The sequence below is a fragment of the Equus caballus genome, chromosome 20, assembly GCF_041296265.1.
Source record: "Equus caballus isolate H_3958 breed thoroughbred chromosome 20, TB-T2T, whole genome shotgun sequence".
Classification (NCBI taxonomy): Eukaryota; Metazoa; Chordata; class Mammalia; order Perissodactyla; family Equidae; genus Equus; species Equus caballus.
In genome coordinates, this window is record NC_091703.1 from 45,208,065 (window position 1) to 45,222,986 (window position 14,922).

A 14,922-nucleotide genomic window follows, 5' to 3' on the forward strand; every position below is an offset into this window, starting at 1 on the left:
GGTATATTTCACTATATAGGTTGTCCCCTTATCTCATGACCTTGGCACTTAAATCTATGTTAGAATACAACTTTACTATGTTCTTAGACTTCTATCTTCTGCATTATTTTGTCCTACTTTTTGATGCAACTTTCTGTGTCGCTAATTACCTGATATTGACTAATGTGAGAGCTGGTTAAGTGGTCGCCCAGCACCAGTAATACCCTGGAACTTAGGCTAAAAATTGGGAGGACATCTATGGTCTTTTATGTCTGAGTAATAATGCAGTATTCAAAATAATATTAGACTTTCTGACTTCATTGTGGAGCAGAAAAGAAAATGCAAATTGTTATGAAATAATGTTCAACTTCATTCATAGTAAGATATGCAAATTAAAACCATCAGAATGGCGAAGACCAAAATGTTTGAAGTTGCATTATGTTATTGAGGGCATGAGGGGAAAGGCACATTGTAGATGGACATATTAATTGGTAAGCTGCTTTGAGGAGGCAGTTTGGTGACATCAGTCAAAATTTAAAATGTACATACACTTTAACCCGGTAATTCCACTTCTAGGAAATTATTCTATAAATGTCCTTGCAACTGTACATAGTAGATATTTCTTGTAGCATCTTTTGTAATAAATAGCGTAGGGCTGGAAAAAAACCCGAATATCTCACCAGGAAGAGCCTGGCTAAATAAAGTATGATAGAAAGGAGTACCTGGTGATAGTTAAAAAGAATGAGGGAATTTATATGAACTAATATGGGATAATCTCTAAAAATATATCAAGTGGAACATGAAAGTACAGGACAATGTTTGTAACATGCCATCCTTTAGGGGGAGAGATAGATATAATTATACATATCTGTACTTATATCTACTTATTAACACTTAATTCATTATTAAGTATTAAGTATTAAGTATTATAAGTGCGTATATGTGTGTAAAAATACAGATATGTATATATTATACACACGTACACCATCTCTGGAAGAGTATGCGAGAAAACTGCTGAGATTGCCTTTGCAAGGGGGACCTCGGGAGCTGAGTCTTACTTTTTACCTATTGTTTTTTGCATCATTTAAATGTATTTGCTTATTCAAAAATACATAGATATTTATATCTATACATAGAAACAAAACAAAAAGTAAATCTCAACTAAGGAGTTGAGGCAATACAGTTTCATACTGAGTTCTACAGAATCTGTGATACAAACCTCTGGATCCTAGAATAATTATACCATACCATTTTAGGTGTCTAAAATGTCTCAGTTAAGGAAAATTTGCAACTGGTTCAGACCCCCCACCCTGAATTGTCTTTAAATAATGAGCCTTGGATCTGTCTCCTAACATTCTGGATCTTTCTCCTTGATGTAGTTGTTACTTCATACACGTGGCAATTGGAGTAAGTAATTATTATTTAGAAATGCACAGTAATATGTTTATGATATGATATTTTTGTGTTGAGAAGGTTTAAACTGAAAGAGCTAACCAGCGTTGGCTTTTTTTAGCTTTCTGCTAACTACGTTTTGATTACCATGTACTGTGATACACTTTGTTCTAGGCTCGGATGCTCATCACAGAAGAAAACCTGATGACCATTATCATTAAGACTTTTATGGATCACTTGAGACATCGAGATACCCAGGGCAGGTTTCAGTTTGAACGATATACTGCTTTACAGGCCTTCAAGTTTAGGAGAGTTCAGAGCCTTATTTTAGATCTCAAGTAAGCTCTTGTTTAATTATCAAACCACTTGGAACTTGTAAAATGGCAGCGTTTACCCATATATTCATTGCTATTTTTACCTTTTCAGGTATGTATTAATTAGCAAACCAACTGAATGGTCAGATGATCTGAGGGAGAAGTTCCTAGAAGGATTTGATGCCTTTTTGGAATTACTCAAATGTATGCAGGTGTGTATAAGCTGACACATTTTAAAAGAGAAGCACTCACTTTCCTTTTTTTTTCTTTGCTTGTTGTTGTTGTTCCTGTTTATTGAACTGAACACCTTTCTGTCTATGCATTTTTTTTTTTCATTTTGGGCACATTTCCAAAAGAATAATTTGGATGGCTACAATTTGGACCAAGAAGCTCCTCTTTAATTGGAAACTCTTAGAAAGGTGTAGAGCGAATGAGATCCCAGCAAAGGTTCTGGCATCTACTGTTCTTTTGTATTTGGTTATTCTTTTGATTACTATTAATGTTCTTTGTTTGGGGATTGCAAGTTTGTTTTTTCTAATATGCTTACATGGAAGTATTGTCAAGTTAGTTGTTTATGAAACTATAATGTTTGTTTTCAATGTTTCCATATTTCTTTTTCTCTCCTTGACGTCATATGATACAGCATAGAACTCCCCCCCCCCTTTTTTGGAAACACTCCTGTAAACATAATAGAATCTAAAAGCAGAAACCAACTGGTATATTTAACTGCTTTTAACTGTAAGAAGATAGATGACATCTCAAAAAATCTGAGCAGTACCATTATGATTCTTTTAGTAGCCATCTGGCTTTCTTAAGAAAGGAATAAGCAAAGTTGACCTATTGTTTTTAGAAAGTATTCTAGTTCCTGTGTTGGTTCAGGTCATTTAATCTATTATAATACTTCTGTGTTTTTTCTTGTATGTATAGAAACAGTATCTACTTTCGTCGTTTTGAATACTTGAGGTGTCCTCTATTTTCTGTTATTTAATCAGTTCTGTTTAAATACTGTTTCTTTTTCTTGTTTTGCTTTCTTTCAGTGTCTATGAAAATTGCAGAGAGGAATAAGTTTTAAAACTTTATTCTAGTATATTATAAAATATATTTATAAATTTAATAACATTTTTAAAGTCTATCAAATTTAACAGTTTTTTCTGTAGATGATAGGGCTAAAAAGGAATTTAAAGGATTGTTGCAGTGAAGTATATATTTTATTGTCTAAAACTTATAGAAGATTGCCTCTAAAATAATTCGTTCTGTACTTGGATTTTTAAAATTTATATTTTAGAGAATGTTATGTAAACATATAATTTAAGAAATTGGACTTCTCATACTACTTGAAGTTTCCTATTAAAACTTTTACTTTATATATTTTTGTACCCAATATATATTTCTTCTACATTATTTCTTAAGTTCCCAGGTAAGAGAACAAATACAATTTTAATTCATGTAAAATCTTTCCACTTCCTTTAAGGGAATGGATCCAATTACACGTCAAGTAGGACAGCATATTGAAATGGAACCAGAGTGGGAAGCAGCCTTCACGCTGCAGATGAAATTAACACATGTCATTTCAATGATGCAAGACTGGTGTGCTTTAGACGTGAGTTTCTTCCCGGAGTAGGAGATAAATGGAAGAGGAGGGGTAATAAACAGCTTCCTAAGTAAATTTTGAGGAGATTTGGAGAGGATAGTGGTGATACTTAGCTCATAAGACAACCTATTTTCCTCTTTAACCTATTAATTCAGTAAAAGTTAAAATTCTGAAGCCTTAGAAAAAACTTGCAAAATAGATAGAGGAGAAAATAATCCATACTCTCTCTTCTCTTATGTTATTATCTTCATTTTTCCATAATCTCATCTAGATTTTGACCATATAAAAAGAATAGTTTATAAATTTATCCACAAATAAAGTTTTACTATTGGCACAGTTGTTTTGTGTCTTAAAATTATTTTGGCCTTCCTTTGGCTATAAGATCTAGATAAGAGCCTGTATAAGTTAGGAGGTCAGAAAAGGCCTCCATGAGATCTGAATTTATGTGTCAGAGTTAACTCATCAAAGAGTCAAGAATATCCCTGAGTCAGGGATAGCTGCATCATGCTCTGTGATGAGGAGGAGTGTGGTGGTTCTGGGAGCTGTGAGAAGGCTCTGGTTGGAGCACAGAGGTCGAAAGTAGAGAAACTGACAGAAACCTGACTTTGCAGGGCCATGGAGGCCATGGAAGGAAGTTTGGATTTTGTTCTAATTGAAGTGGGATGCCATTAGAGACTACCAAGCCGAAAAGTGACATAATCCAGTTTACATGTTTTTAAAGATTACTCTGTGGAGAATGGATAGATGGAGGCAAGAGCAGAAGCAGGGAATTTAATAGAGAGATGCTTGGCTTTCCTTTGAGTTACTAGACATAATCAGTGGCCAGGTTTGAGAGAAATTTAAGAGATGAAATTGCCATCTTGGTAACAGATGAGACACTGGGGAACGAGGGAAAGGAGGGTGTTGGAATAACTTACAGATTTTCACAGCTGTATAGAGGTGTCATTCGCTGAGACGGGGCACTGGAAGAGGGACCAAGTTGGGGAGGGAAGATTTGAGTTTGATTTTGCCCGTGATGATATTTGAGGTACTTACTCATGTCAAATTTGAGATGCTTATTCAATGTTGTAGAAACTCAGCCTTTTGAGTAACTTACAGGAACTCCTCTTTTTTAGGAAAAAGTGTTAATTGAAGCTTACAAGAAATGCCTTACAGTATTGATGCAGTGCCATGGTGGTTTTACTGATGGTGAACAGCCAATCACATTAAGCATTTGTGGACATTCAGTGGAAACTATCAGATACTGTGTTTCCCAAGAAAAAGTTAGCATTCACCTCCCAGTGTCTCGCTTACTCGCAGGTAAAGCATTTCTCCCCCAAAAAGAACCCTGAAATTATCTTTAAATTGTTGCTTGTGGTTAATATTTATTGAATACTTACTATGCATTATTCTGAGTTTTAAATGCATTAACTTATTTACTCATCGCATTGTCCTGTAAAGTAGGTGTCATTATTAAGTTTGTTTCATAGATGGGAAGACTGAGACACAGAGGTGACTTGCTTATTAGTGTCACATGGCAGAAGGAGTCAGACAAGGAGTTTTGAGGCAGTTTGGCCCCAGAAGCCGTGTTTATAATGACTGTACCATAGTGCCTCTTCAGCCTTCTTAACTGCAGATACCACTTTTTGTTGTTTGACTCAGCCCAGCTTCAAAGTCTGTGTTGTTACAACTCAAGTTGGTCTGTCATTTAAGTGATTGCTGATAAATTGAAACCACCCTAGGGGCTGGCTCTGTGGCCGAGCGGTAAAGTTTGCGTGCTCTGCTGCGGCGGCCCAGTGTTTCCTTGGTTCGAATCCCAGGCGCGGACATGGCACTGCTCATCAAACCACGCTGAGGCGGCATCCCACATCCCACAGCTAGAAGGACCTGCAGCTAAGATATACAACTATGTACGGGGGGGTTGGGGGAGATAAAGCAGGAAAAAAAAAAGAAACCAGCCTAGATTTTCTTTCCCTCTAAGCTGTTACTTACTCATTTATTGATAGCCTTTTTAAGCAGTGAGTCCCAAATTGAAGTGATAGTTTTTTTAATCATAAGCACTTGATTTACAGGCCATTTATACTTGGTAGAATATTTGAAGTTTCCACCTTGCAGCGGCCAAAAACTTTGAATATGCACTTGGCCATCTCTGCAGACACATTTCAGTACAGCTTCCTTCCACATTTCTTGATTGCAGAAATTCTTATCCTGCTCACATTCCTTTTAGTTCCATTTTTAACTCAGACAGTAGGAAGGAGAAATTCTAAAGGTAGTTATTTTTACTCATTGCACAATTTGTAATTTATCTTGAGTGAGTGGCTCTGTAACTTAATATGATGTGAAAGTGGTTCTGTGTGTGTGTGGAAGAGATTGTGCAGAATTGGTATCATTTCTTCCTTAAATGGTTGGTAGAATTCACCAGTGAAACCATATGAACCTGGTACTTACCTTTTTGAAAGGTTGTTAATTATTGATTCAGTTTCTTCAATAGATAAATGGCCAGTTCTGTTTATCTGTTTCTCCTTGTGTGAATTTTAGTAGTTTGTATTTTTCAAGAAATTGGCTATTTCATCTGAGTTACCAAATTTGTGGACATAGAGTTGTTCATTGTATTCCTTTATTATCCTTTCAATGTCTGTGGAATCTGTAGTGATCCCTCTTTTGTTTCTCAAGGCATTTTTTCTTTGTTCTGAGCATTATCACATTATCCTGCTGATAGACCCTAGCATCGCAACAGTCTTTTGGATTTTTCTTGAAATTGTGATGATTTAAGAGAACTTAAACATCTGAATATCAATAGTATAATAAATAGAACAATAAATAGGTACCTAGAATGAAATTGTGGTTGTGGGAAGAAGATTCTTAATCCTGTGACTTGTTCAGGCCCAGTTTTGTTTCTGTGAGTGCTGTGAGCATCCTGAACTGGTGCTCCTCAGCACAGGCAGGCGCAGCATGGTGCTGTGAGAGTGGTCAGCTGGGATGCAGGAAAGTGGTCCTGTCTCCAGCTCAGCTGCTGATCTTTTCTGCCTTTATCAGTCTGGTTTTCTGGGTGGAAGCTGATGCGGAAAATAAGGAAAATAGCCAGGACTCTGAAAATGTGCTAGTTTCTGCCTAGGTCTTTATCTCCCACACGTCTTCTCAGTGACCAACTTTGAGCATTCTGTCTCACTGTATTTTACAAACCTTGGCCTGAATGCTTGTTATGTAATTGGAGAGCTAAGTAAATATACACAAAACAGTTCAGGAACAACTTGGAGTGTGTGCTGATGGATCTTGAGTGGCAGATGTTGAGTACAAGTTATTAGAATGGGATTCATAATGCAGGTCTCCTAGGATGAGAAAAGCCTCAAACCAGGCTTGACCAAGTGGCCAACAGCTATTGATAAGATTATAAAAAGTGTTCTTTGTTTAGACAACAACATAAGCAGGACAGTTAATTCTTAGCAGAATAAACTAAGGTTAAGCTGTAAAAGAGCCCTTTGCAGTTAGTAACTAAAGAGGCCTTGATCCTGTACTGGAAGTTCTGAGGTCAAGATCAGTGCAGACCATGAATCGCAGGGCCAGTTTCTCTGTTCACTTGCCAAAAGGGTCTCTCACTACTATATACTTCAATTGGGAACAAACTTCATGGCCCAGTGAAGTGTGACTCTTAAAGTTGGTATAACGTATATAAATTGCTTTGATAGTTAAGTAGCTGCTTTTGCTATGTTTGTATGTCTAGCATTTACTTCTATAAAATGTCATCAGTGTATGTTGGTACATGTAATTAAGACTCTAGTTCTAATGTGCCTTTGATACAGAGGTTCATGACAATAACAATTCAAAAGCTTCATTTATGGATGCAGTTCATTTTATATCTTAATTTGTAACATGATAGTGTCCCAAAGAGAAAGGGAAAAGAAGTTAGATATAAAGTTGAGTGATTATTTAGGGGTTTTTTTCCTAAATGATTTTCACTTAAAGAAATACTTTTTTGTTTGTTGTTCCATGCAGGTTTGCATGTATTATTAAGCAAAAGTGAAGTGGCATATAAATTTCCAGAGCTCCTACCTCTAGTAAGTAATACTAACACTTAAAAATCAGTGCTTATTTATTATGTTCCATGTATTTGAAATCACTTTGAAACAAACTTTATTAGTCAAGGTTCTCCAGAGAAACAGAACCAATAAAGAGAGAGAGTGTGTGTATTTGTACATGTGTATGTGTGCATGTGCATGTATGAATGGAGAGAGAAAGAGACAGAAAGAGATTGATTTGTTGTAAGGAATTGGCTCATGCAGTTATGGGGCCTAGCAAGTCTGAAACATGCCTGCAAGGCAGCCTGGCAGGCTGGAGACTCAAGAAAGAGTTGACGTTGCAGCCCAAAGTCCAAAAGCAATCTGGGAGCAGAATTTCTTCAGTCTTGGGGGGACCTCAGTCTTTTCTCTTAAGGCCTTCAACTAATTGGATGGGGCCCACCCATATTGTAGAGAGTAATCTGCTTTACTCACAGTCTGCTGATTTAAATATTAATCACGTCTACAAAACACCTTTGCAGCAACGTCTAGACTGGTGTTAATCAAAACCTGGGGCCACATACAGTTAACCATCACACAAACATCCCATAACATAATTTTAACTTGTGTTTTATATAAAGCTTCCATCTCTATCAGCCAGTCTTCTTTATGAAGTTGGGATTTTTGTGTTTTTTTCTATATGCAGAGTGAACTGAGCCCACCCATGTTGATAGAACACCCTCTTAGATGTCTTGTTTTATGTGCCCAAGTACATGCAGGAATGTGGAGAAGAAATGGCTTCTCTCTAGTAAACCAGGTAAGTTTTTTAATTCTATGGAGAGTTTTCAATCCATTCCTTGGCTTCAAAGCAGGTTGTAATTTTCAGTGTACTTAGTCATTGAAAGTTGAGTATCTATGTTAAAATTGTCTCCGAAGATAATTGTAATGTTAAACCAATGTCCGCGCCCAGGATTTGAACCACTGAAGCCCTGGGCCGCAGAAGCAGAGCATGCAAACTTAACCACTCGGTCTCAGGGCCAGCCCCCATGAAGTTTTAATTTTTAAACCTCACCAAAGCTTGGTGTAGGTTTTTTCTCCTATTTTTCGTAGCTATAAACTTTATAGAAGCAACTTTGTTGGGAGACCCAGAAAGTTGGCTGCAAAATGTGAACCATGGAGTGACCACTGTAATCTGGAAATTTCTAATTAATTAATCTCTACTAAGACAGTATTAACTGTTGAGGAAACCAGGTTGTGTGTGTGTGTGCATGCACACGTGTGTGGGTTACACACACTTAGACAAAACCCCTGTGCTCTTTTGGGGAGTGGGGAGAGGAGGGAGCTGCACAAATAAAAACCTATTTACCCAATATAATTATTTTTTTTAGATTTATTACTACCATAATGTGAAGTGCAGACGTGAAATGTTTGACAAGGATATAGTAATGCTTCAGGTAATGAATTAAAAGCATTAAACTTAAAGGTTGTGGGGAGTGTTTTTCTTCCTGTTATTTCCACAGAACCCAATCACTTATGATCACTCCCAAATCTGTGACTCTTGCCTAGCCCTGTCTACTGAGCTCCAAGCAGCCTATAGAACATTGCTGTCTAGATTTCCTGGGCACATCTCCGATTTAACATATTCAAAATAACTCCTGTTTCCTCCATACCTTCTTCCTGACTTGGCTTCCCTGCAGTGGTGAATTGTTCAACAGTCTAAACAGTTGTTAGAGACAGAAACCTGAAAGCCATTCTTTCTTCGTTGTCCTCTGGTTAAAAACCCAAACCCCTTAAACTGATTTTCAAGCTCTGCAATACTTAACTATGGTAAAACGCCCTGATTTATCGTCCCCTCTCCTAAGTGTTAAATTCTGCATGTTTATTTCTTTTGCTGCCTAGATTACCCACCCCACCTCCTTTCTTTTCCATTTACGTAGTAACTGATTTTCCTCCATGTCTTAGTGTTTATTTTAGTGTCACTTTCTCCAGGAAGCCGTTCCTGACACACTAAAACGTGGTTAAGTATCCCTTTGGGAGGGCCCGTACCATGAGGCTTCTCCCCACCATAGCGTTCATGACTCTGCAGTGTGGTTGCCTGTTTATTTTTCTTCCCTTCCACTAAACTGTGCCAACTGTTATTTGTTCCCTTTTTTGTCCATTATGCATACCACAATGCTGGTCACATAGTCATTTTTCCATATTATCGGTGAATGGATTTAGAAATAACAGAAAAAGTTATAAAATGTAAATTTCGAGAAAAATTATTGATTCTAAATGAATTGAAATCCAAGTTGATTTAGAGTCCTTTATAGAAATGGAATTAAAGGAGAATTAAAACTTGTCGCTTCAGTTATTATAGCGTTTATCACCAAAAATTAGTTTGAGAGTTCTTGATAAGAGTTTAATAGGATGTATTTCAAAAATACTAGAAGCTTAATTGCCATACCACATTTCTCTCCGAGTCCTTATGCCAGGCAGTGATGAGAACCCTGAAATAAACTTTGGAACTGAATTCATAGGGATACAATTAATTCAAAGCATTAAAAAGAAAGAGCACGTATAATCCATGTTATTCTGATGTGTGGGTCTAGGGGGTTTTCGTTGGGTTTGGTTTATGCTTTGTTCTGTTTTACCAGCTTAGAGTCCTGTCCACACTTGTAGCTGCCACAAGAAGGGATTGGGGCTAAACGGGTTTCCATCTTTTGTTGGGATTGGTGAACAAGTAGCTGCTTGCTCTTGTGCAGATCAAAATCTCTCTCACTACTTGTTTAGTAGCCCTTCTGACCTTCTTCTTTTCCTTTATCTCAAACATGAAAAAAAAAAAGACAGGTGTGTCCATGATGGACCCAAATCACTTCCTGATGATAATGCTCAGCCGCTTTGAACTTTACCAGATTTTCAGTACTCCAGACTATGGGAAAAGATTTAGTTCTGAGATTACCCACAAGGTAAGAGCATGTTTTATGAGACCACAACTCATTAAAGAAGCATAGTTCACTATTTTTGGTTATGTTAATCATCGGAGATAATACAGTATTCATATTCTTATCTCTGAACTTTATCTCCCCTCACTTGTTACAGGATGTAGTTCAGCAAAACAACACTCTAATAGAAGAAATGCTATACCTCATTATAATGCTTGTAGGTAAGTTTGGATTGTTTGAGACATTTATAAATGATTTTGGCTTTTGTGATAGCAAATAGTTCAGGATTTCTGAGCTATGTTTCTTTTGTTTGAGTGGTTACCCAGTTTCCAGGGAGGGAGATTCGAGTATCCATCTTTCTCTCCCCTCTAGTTACTGTAATGTGGAGAGTAGCTGCGCTGTGGTGCTCTGGAAAGAGGAAAGGGTACAACTGCTGGAGCAGAATAACTGGAAGACTCTTTGTATTGGAGGGAAAAGAAAGGGAACAGGAGAATTTTGCAAGCAAGAATAGGATATTTAGGAGCTCTCTACTGTTACTTTCTGTCTCAGCTATGTTTCCCTCCATGGTTTTGTGGTGCAAAAGCGTCTTGACTTCAGATATAATAATTCCAGGCTAATGGAGACCTGTGGTTAATAGATGGAGATTGCTTTTCTTATTGCCTGTATTTTCAGTCCTGCCTCGTCCAACTTTCCTATTCTTTTATCCTTTACCTTCTCCCATCTCCCCTGCTATTTCGGACTCTCTACAGTCTGTAGAGCAGAGAATCCTGGCTACTGTCAGGAGTGATATCTTATTTGCCACTAGATAGAAGGACAAAGGAAGGCTCTCCCTCCCTGCTACCATGTGGCAGATGGAGTGAAAGCAGTTTCTAGGCTACTGGTACTTCTACTGCTGTACCAATTCTTGACTACATCTGATCCTTTCCCACCTTCTGATCCCAGGTCTCTCTCCACTGCCTAAAGCCGGTACTCACCTGTTGTGTCTGACACTCAGAAGGATGGTTGGGAGCTGCTTTCACTCTAGCTTGTTACAAGACCAGTCATTGCTATCCCCTTGCGCAGAAAGAAGAATAATTGTGTTGCATGAATTATAAGTATATGTTAGGGGCTGGCCCAGTGGTGTAGTGGTTAAGTTTGTGCGCTCCACTTCAGTGGCCCAGGGTTCATGGGCTCGGATCCCCAGTGCAGACCCATGCACCACCATTAAGCCATGCTGTGGCAGATTCCCACATACAAAATAGAGGAAGATTGGCACAGATGTTAGCTCAGGGCCAATCTTCCTCACACACACACACAAAAGTAGATATCACATAAGCGTTGTGATTATGTTAAATATGTGTATATATACTTTCTCACTGTTGACAGGAGAGAGGTTTAGTCCTGGAGTTGGACAGGTAAATGCTACAGATGACATTAAGCGAGAGATTATCCATCAGCTGAGCATCAAACCTATGGCTCACAGTGAATTGGTAAAGTCTTTACCTGAAGATGTAAGTACCTATATTTTAAAAAAGAAAATTATAGAAATCCTTCCCTACCTGTCAGTCTAATATGTACGTATACCTTCACTTCTGTATACGTTTTCCGTAATTGTAAAAACGGCAGTTCTAGGACATGTGTAACTCTCTTCACTCTTACTAGAAATAACTAGAAAAAGAATATTAGAGACTGGGAATGGAAAGCAGCATGGGAATAGAATCTTATACAGTGAAACCTTGAAAGAGATAAAGACTGAATAAAAGTAAATATGATCCTTAGAACCGAATTTACGTATCCATTGGAGAGGGGTTGTTGTAGAGTCTTTAAGACAAAATTGCCGTGGTAAAGATAATGCTTTATAACCTAGTATATTAAGGAAGTGAGAGTGAGAAACACCTCCTCAGCTGTGTTGAGTAAACTAAAGTTGTCCGGAGCTTTTCCCTTCTGAAGCATCTGAAGACTCTCCTTAGTGAGCCATCTGTTTCATTTTAGTGAATGTAAAATAATATTCACATGGACATTCATGGGTTAATTGTAACTGCTTTCCCTCCCTGGATCTTAAGTTCCTCAGCCACCTATATGTCAGTGATGGGGCTTTTCAGAAACCCAACACACAGAGTTGGGAAAGGACTTGTATTTGCGTTGAAGCTTTTCAAAATCTGTTCCCAAATTTGAAACATAGATCAAAACTTTCAGCCTTAATGTTCATTCTTCTGGAACTTAAACCTGTATTTGTTGCATAGTAATACTTCTTTTAAACTTTGTATCATGAAAAATTTCAAACATCTATAGAAATAGAAAACATAGTATAACAAACCCATCACCAGCTTCACCAGATGACAAGCGTTGTTTTGTCTATACCCCAACCACTAATCCCCTCACCCCCCCTGGATTATTTTGTAAAGGATACCAGGTTTACCATTTTACCTATAAGTAGAATTGTACATATCTAAAATAGTGGTTCTCTACCAAGGATGATTTTGCCCTCAGGGGACATTTGGCAATGTCACTTCTCAGGGCAGGGTGTGTGGTGCTGCTGGTGTCCAATGAGCAGAGGCCGGGGATGCTGCTAAATCCCCTACAGTGCACAGGGCAGACCCCCACAACAGAGAACTATCTGGTCCAAATGTCAATAGTGCCAAGGTTGAGAAAACTGATCTAAAAGGTAAAGGCCTCTAGAAAAACCTATCCATGTACCATTATTACACCTGAAAAAACAATAATTAGTAATTTCTCAATATCACTAAATATCTAGTCAGGATAAAAATTATTTGTACTTTTGAATGCAGGAAATGAATCCTGAGTTGTTAGATAAGGAAGCAATTGTAGTTTCACTTAGGCTTTAGGATAAGGAAGAATAAAATTTAAAACAGGGGCCAGAGCCCGCCCTGTGGCCGAGTGGTTGAGTTCGCGTGCTCCACTTCCTGACCCAGGGTTTTGCTGGTTCGGGTCCTGGGCACAGACATGGCTCCACTGGTCAAGCCACGCTGAGGCGGTGTTCCATACAGCACAACCGGAGGCACTCACAGCAAGAATATACCGCTGTGTACTGGCGGGCTTTGGAGAGAAGAAGAAGAAAAAAAAAAAGATTGGCAACAGATGTTAGCTCAGGTGCTCAGCTGCCAGTCTTGAAAAAAAAAATTTAAAACAGCACTTTAAAAGTGGTACATGCCTTGTACAAAGTGATGGGAGCTGTATTCACCAAACATTTTTGACCAGAGAGTTCTCTATTCGTAGAGTTCCTATCAACATTTTGTCATGAATGGGATATGATTTGGGAAATGCTGTTTTACTAACAATAGATAGGAAATTAGTGTAACTATTTGACAAAATGTTACAAATGTCTTACATAAATTTTGTTTAAACATTAATGTTACGTATACTTTGTATTTTTGTTTTTATTTTTTTTTTAATTTTAAAGATTTTATTTTTTCCTTTTTCTCCCCAAAGCCCCCCAGTACATAGTTGTATATTCTTTGTTGTGGGTCGTTCTAGTTGTGGCATGTGGGACGCTGCCTCAGCATGGTTTGATGAGCAGTGCCATGTCCGCGCCCAGGACTCGAACCAACGAAACACTGGGCTGCCTGCAGCAGAGCGCGTGAACTTGAACACTTGGCCATGGGGCCAGCCCCTTGTTTTTATTTTTGAAAGCTGTCACCTTGATTCCATAATGACTTATTAATGATATCAATCTGAATGAATGTTAGCTTACCCAAATAAGTTCCCCTAATTGTGTATTAATCATTGTGTTTACTATGGAATCCTCATCTGTAAAAATCAGGGTAATAGTATACCCGCTTTGTAGAGTTGCTGTGTGAGGCTTAATGAGATGAAAGCACAGTGCTCAGAGTGCTGGCGGATTTTATTATTTACGTGAAACACGCTCACTGAGTTCCTGTACTTGTAGGAGAACAAGGAGACTGGCATGGAGAGTGTAATTGAAGCAGTTGCCCATTTCAAGTGAGTTTACTTCTGATTTTTTCACATTCAATTTTTTTATACATTCATTTTCCTTAGAGTGTTTCCTTTGATGAAACTGAGAATGAATTTGTTGCTTGCAGAGAGTGACAAACATATTCAATTATTAATTCTGAGCTAGATTTCTGACTGGCATTTCGGTTTTATGATCTGGCCCTGCGCTCAGCAAGTTAAAGTAGCTTTTTGACGATTTTCATTCTGTTCAGACCAAGTGTTCATAGCTTATAGTTTCAGGTAATGAAATTAACCTAAGCAGGTGATCCGGTAAATGCACTGAGCCTTCTTAAAATTGCTTTCTTTGTTTCCTTTTGAATGTGCTGCCTAAGTTGTGGGATGGCCTCTGAATGCTGCCTTCTCTGGTGTCCAGTGTGTTGCCCAATCAGTAAACCAGTTAATCCCCGGTTGATGAGACGCTTCTTAATCCTGTTTTTCTTTCTCCCTACCCCATTGGCAATGTCTTTATTTTTGTTGATTATAAAGACAATATGAGCTTTTAGAAAAATATAGAAAAAACTATAGAAAAGATTCTCTGAACCCTAAAATTGTACCTACTTTTTTCCGCTTGGTTTCAACTTATCACAGACATCTTTACATGTAAAAATACAGAAATTAACATCACTTTTAATGGTTTTGATTGTTTGGAGATGTCGTAATGTGTGTACCTATTCCCAGTTGTTAATCTTTGAATTGTTGCCACTACAGTGACTGTAACATTCACTTGTCCTGTTAAGACAGTAAATTGACAATGGACGTGCTGGGTAAAACGGATGCACACAGGGCTTTGAGTATAG

The 14,922-nt window shown here is 37.9% G+C and overlaps 1 protein-coding gene across 23 annotated transcripts in view; it reads left to right on the top strand.

Annotated features, from left to right (window-relative positions):
• Positions 1-14,922, top strand: part of UBR2 (ubiquitin protein ligase E3 component n-recognin 2) — a 126,235-nt gene that overhangs the window by 76,198 nt on the left and 35,115 nt on the right. For 19 of the 23 annotated variants that reach the window (XR_011430040.1, XR_002802280.2, XR_002802281.2 and 16 more), the window contains 11 exons: positions 1,546-1,709; positions 1,798-1,897; positions 3,157-3,285; positions 4,392-4,575; positions 7,249-7,310; positions 7,957-8,067; positions 8,639-8,704; positions 10,076-10,198; positions 10,332-10,395; positions 11,540-11,664; positions 14,061-14,113. Coding sequence is in view for 16 of the 23 variants with exons in the window: in XM_005603921.4 (XP_005603978.1) it covers positions 1,546-1,709; positions 1,798-1,897; positions 3,157-3,285; positions 4,392-4,575; positions 7,249-7,310; positions 7,957-8,067; positions 8,639-8,704; positions 10,076-10,198; positions 10,332-10,395; positions 11,540-11,664; positions 14,061-14,113 (1,181 nt within the window). In the remaining 7 variants the exon portion in view is untranslated. Of the gene's footprint in view, positions 1-1,545; positions 1,710-1,797; positions 1,898-2,041; positions 2,133-3,156; positions 3,286-4,391; positions 4,576-7,248; positions 7,311-7,956; positions 8,068-8,638; positions 8,705-10,075; positions 10,199-10,331; positions 10,396-11,539; positions 11,665-14,060; positions 14,114-14,922 lie in introns of those variants that run through there. The other 4 variants (XR_011430041.1, XR_011430043.1, XR_011430044.1 and 1 more) reach the window with 4 other exon arrangements.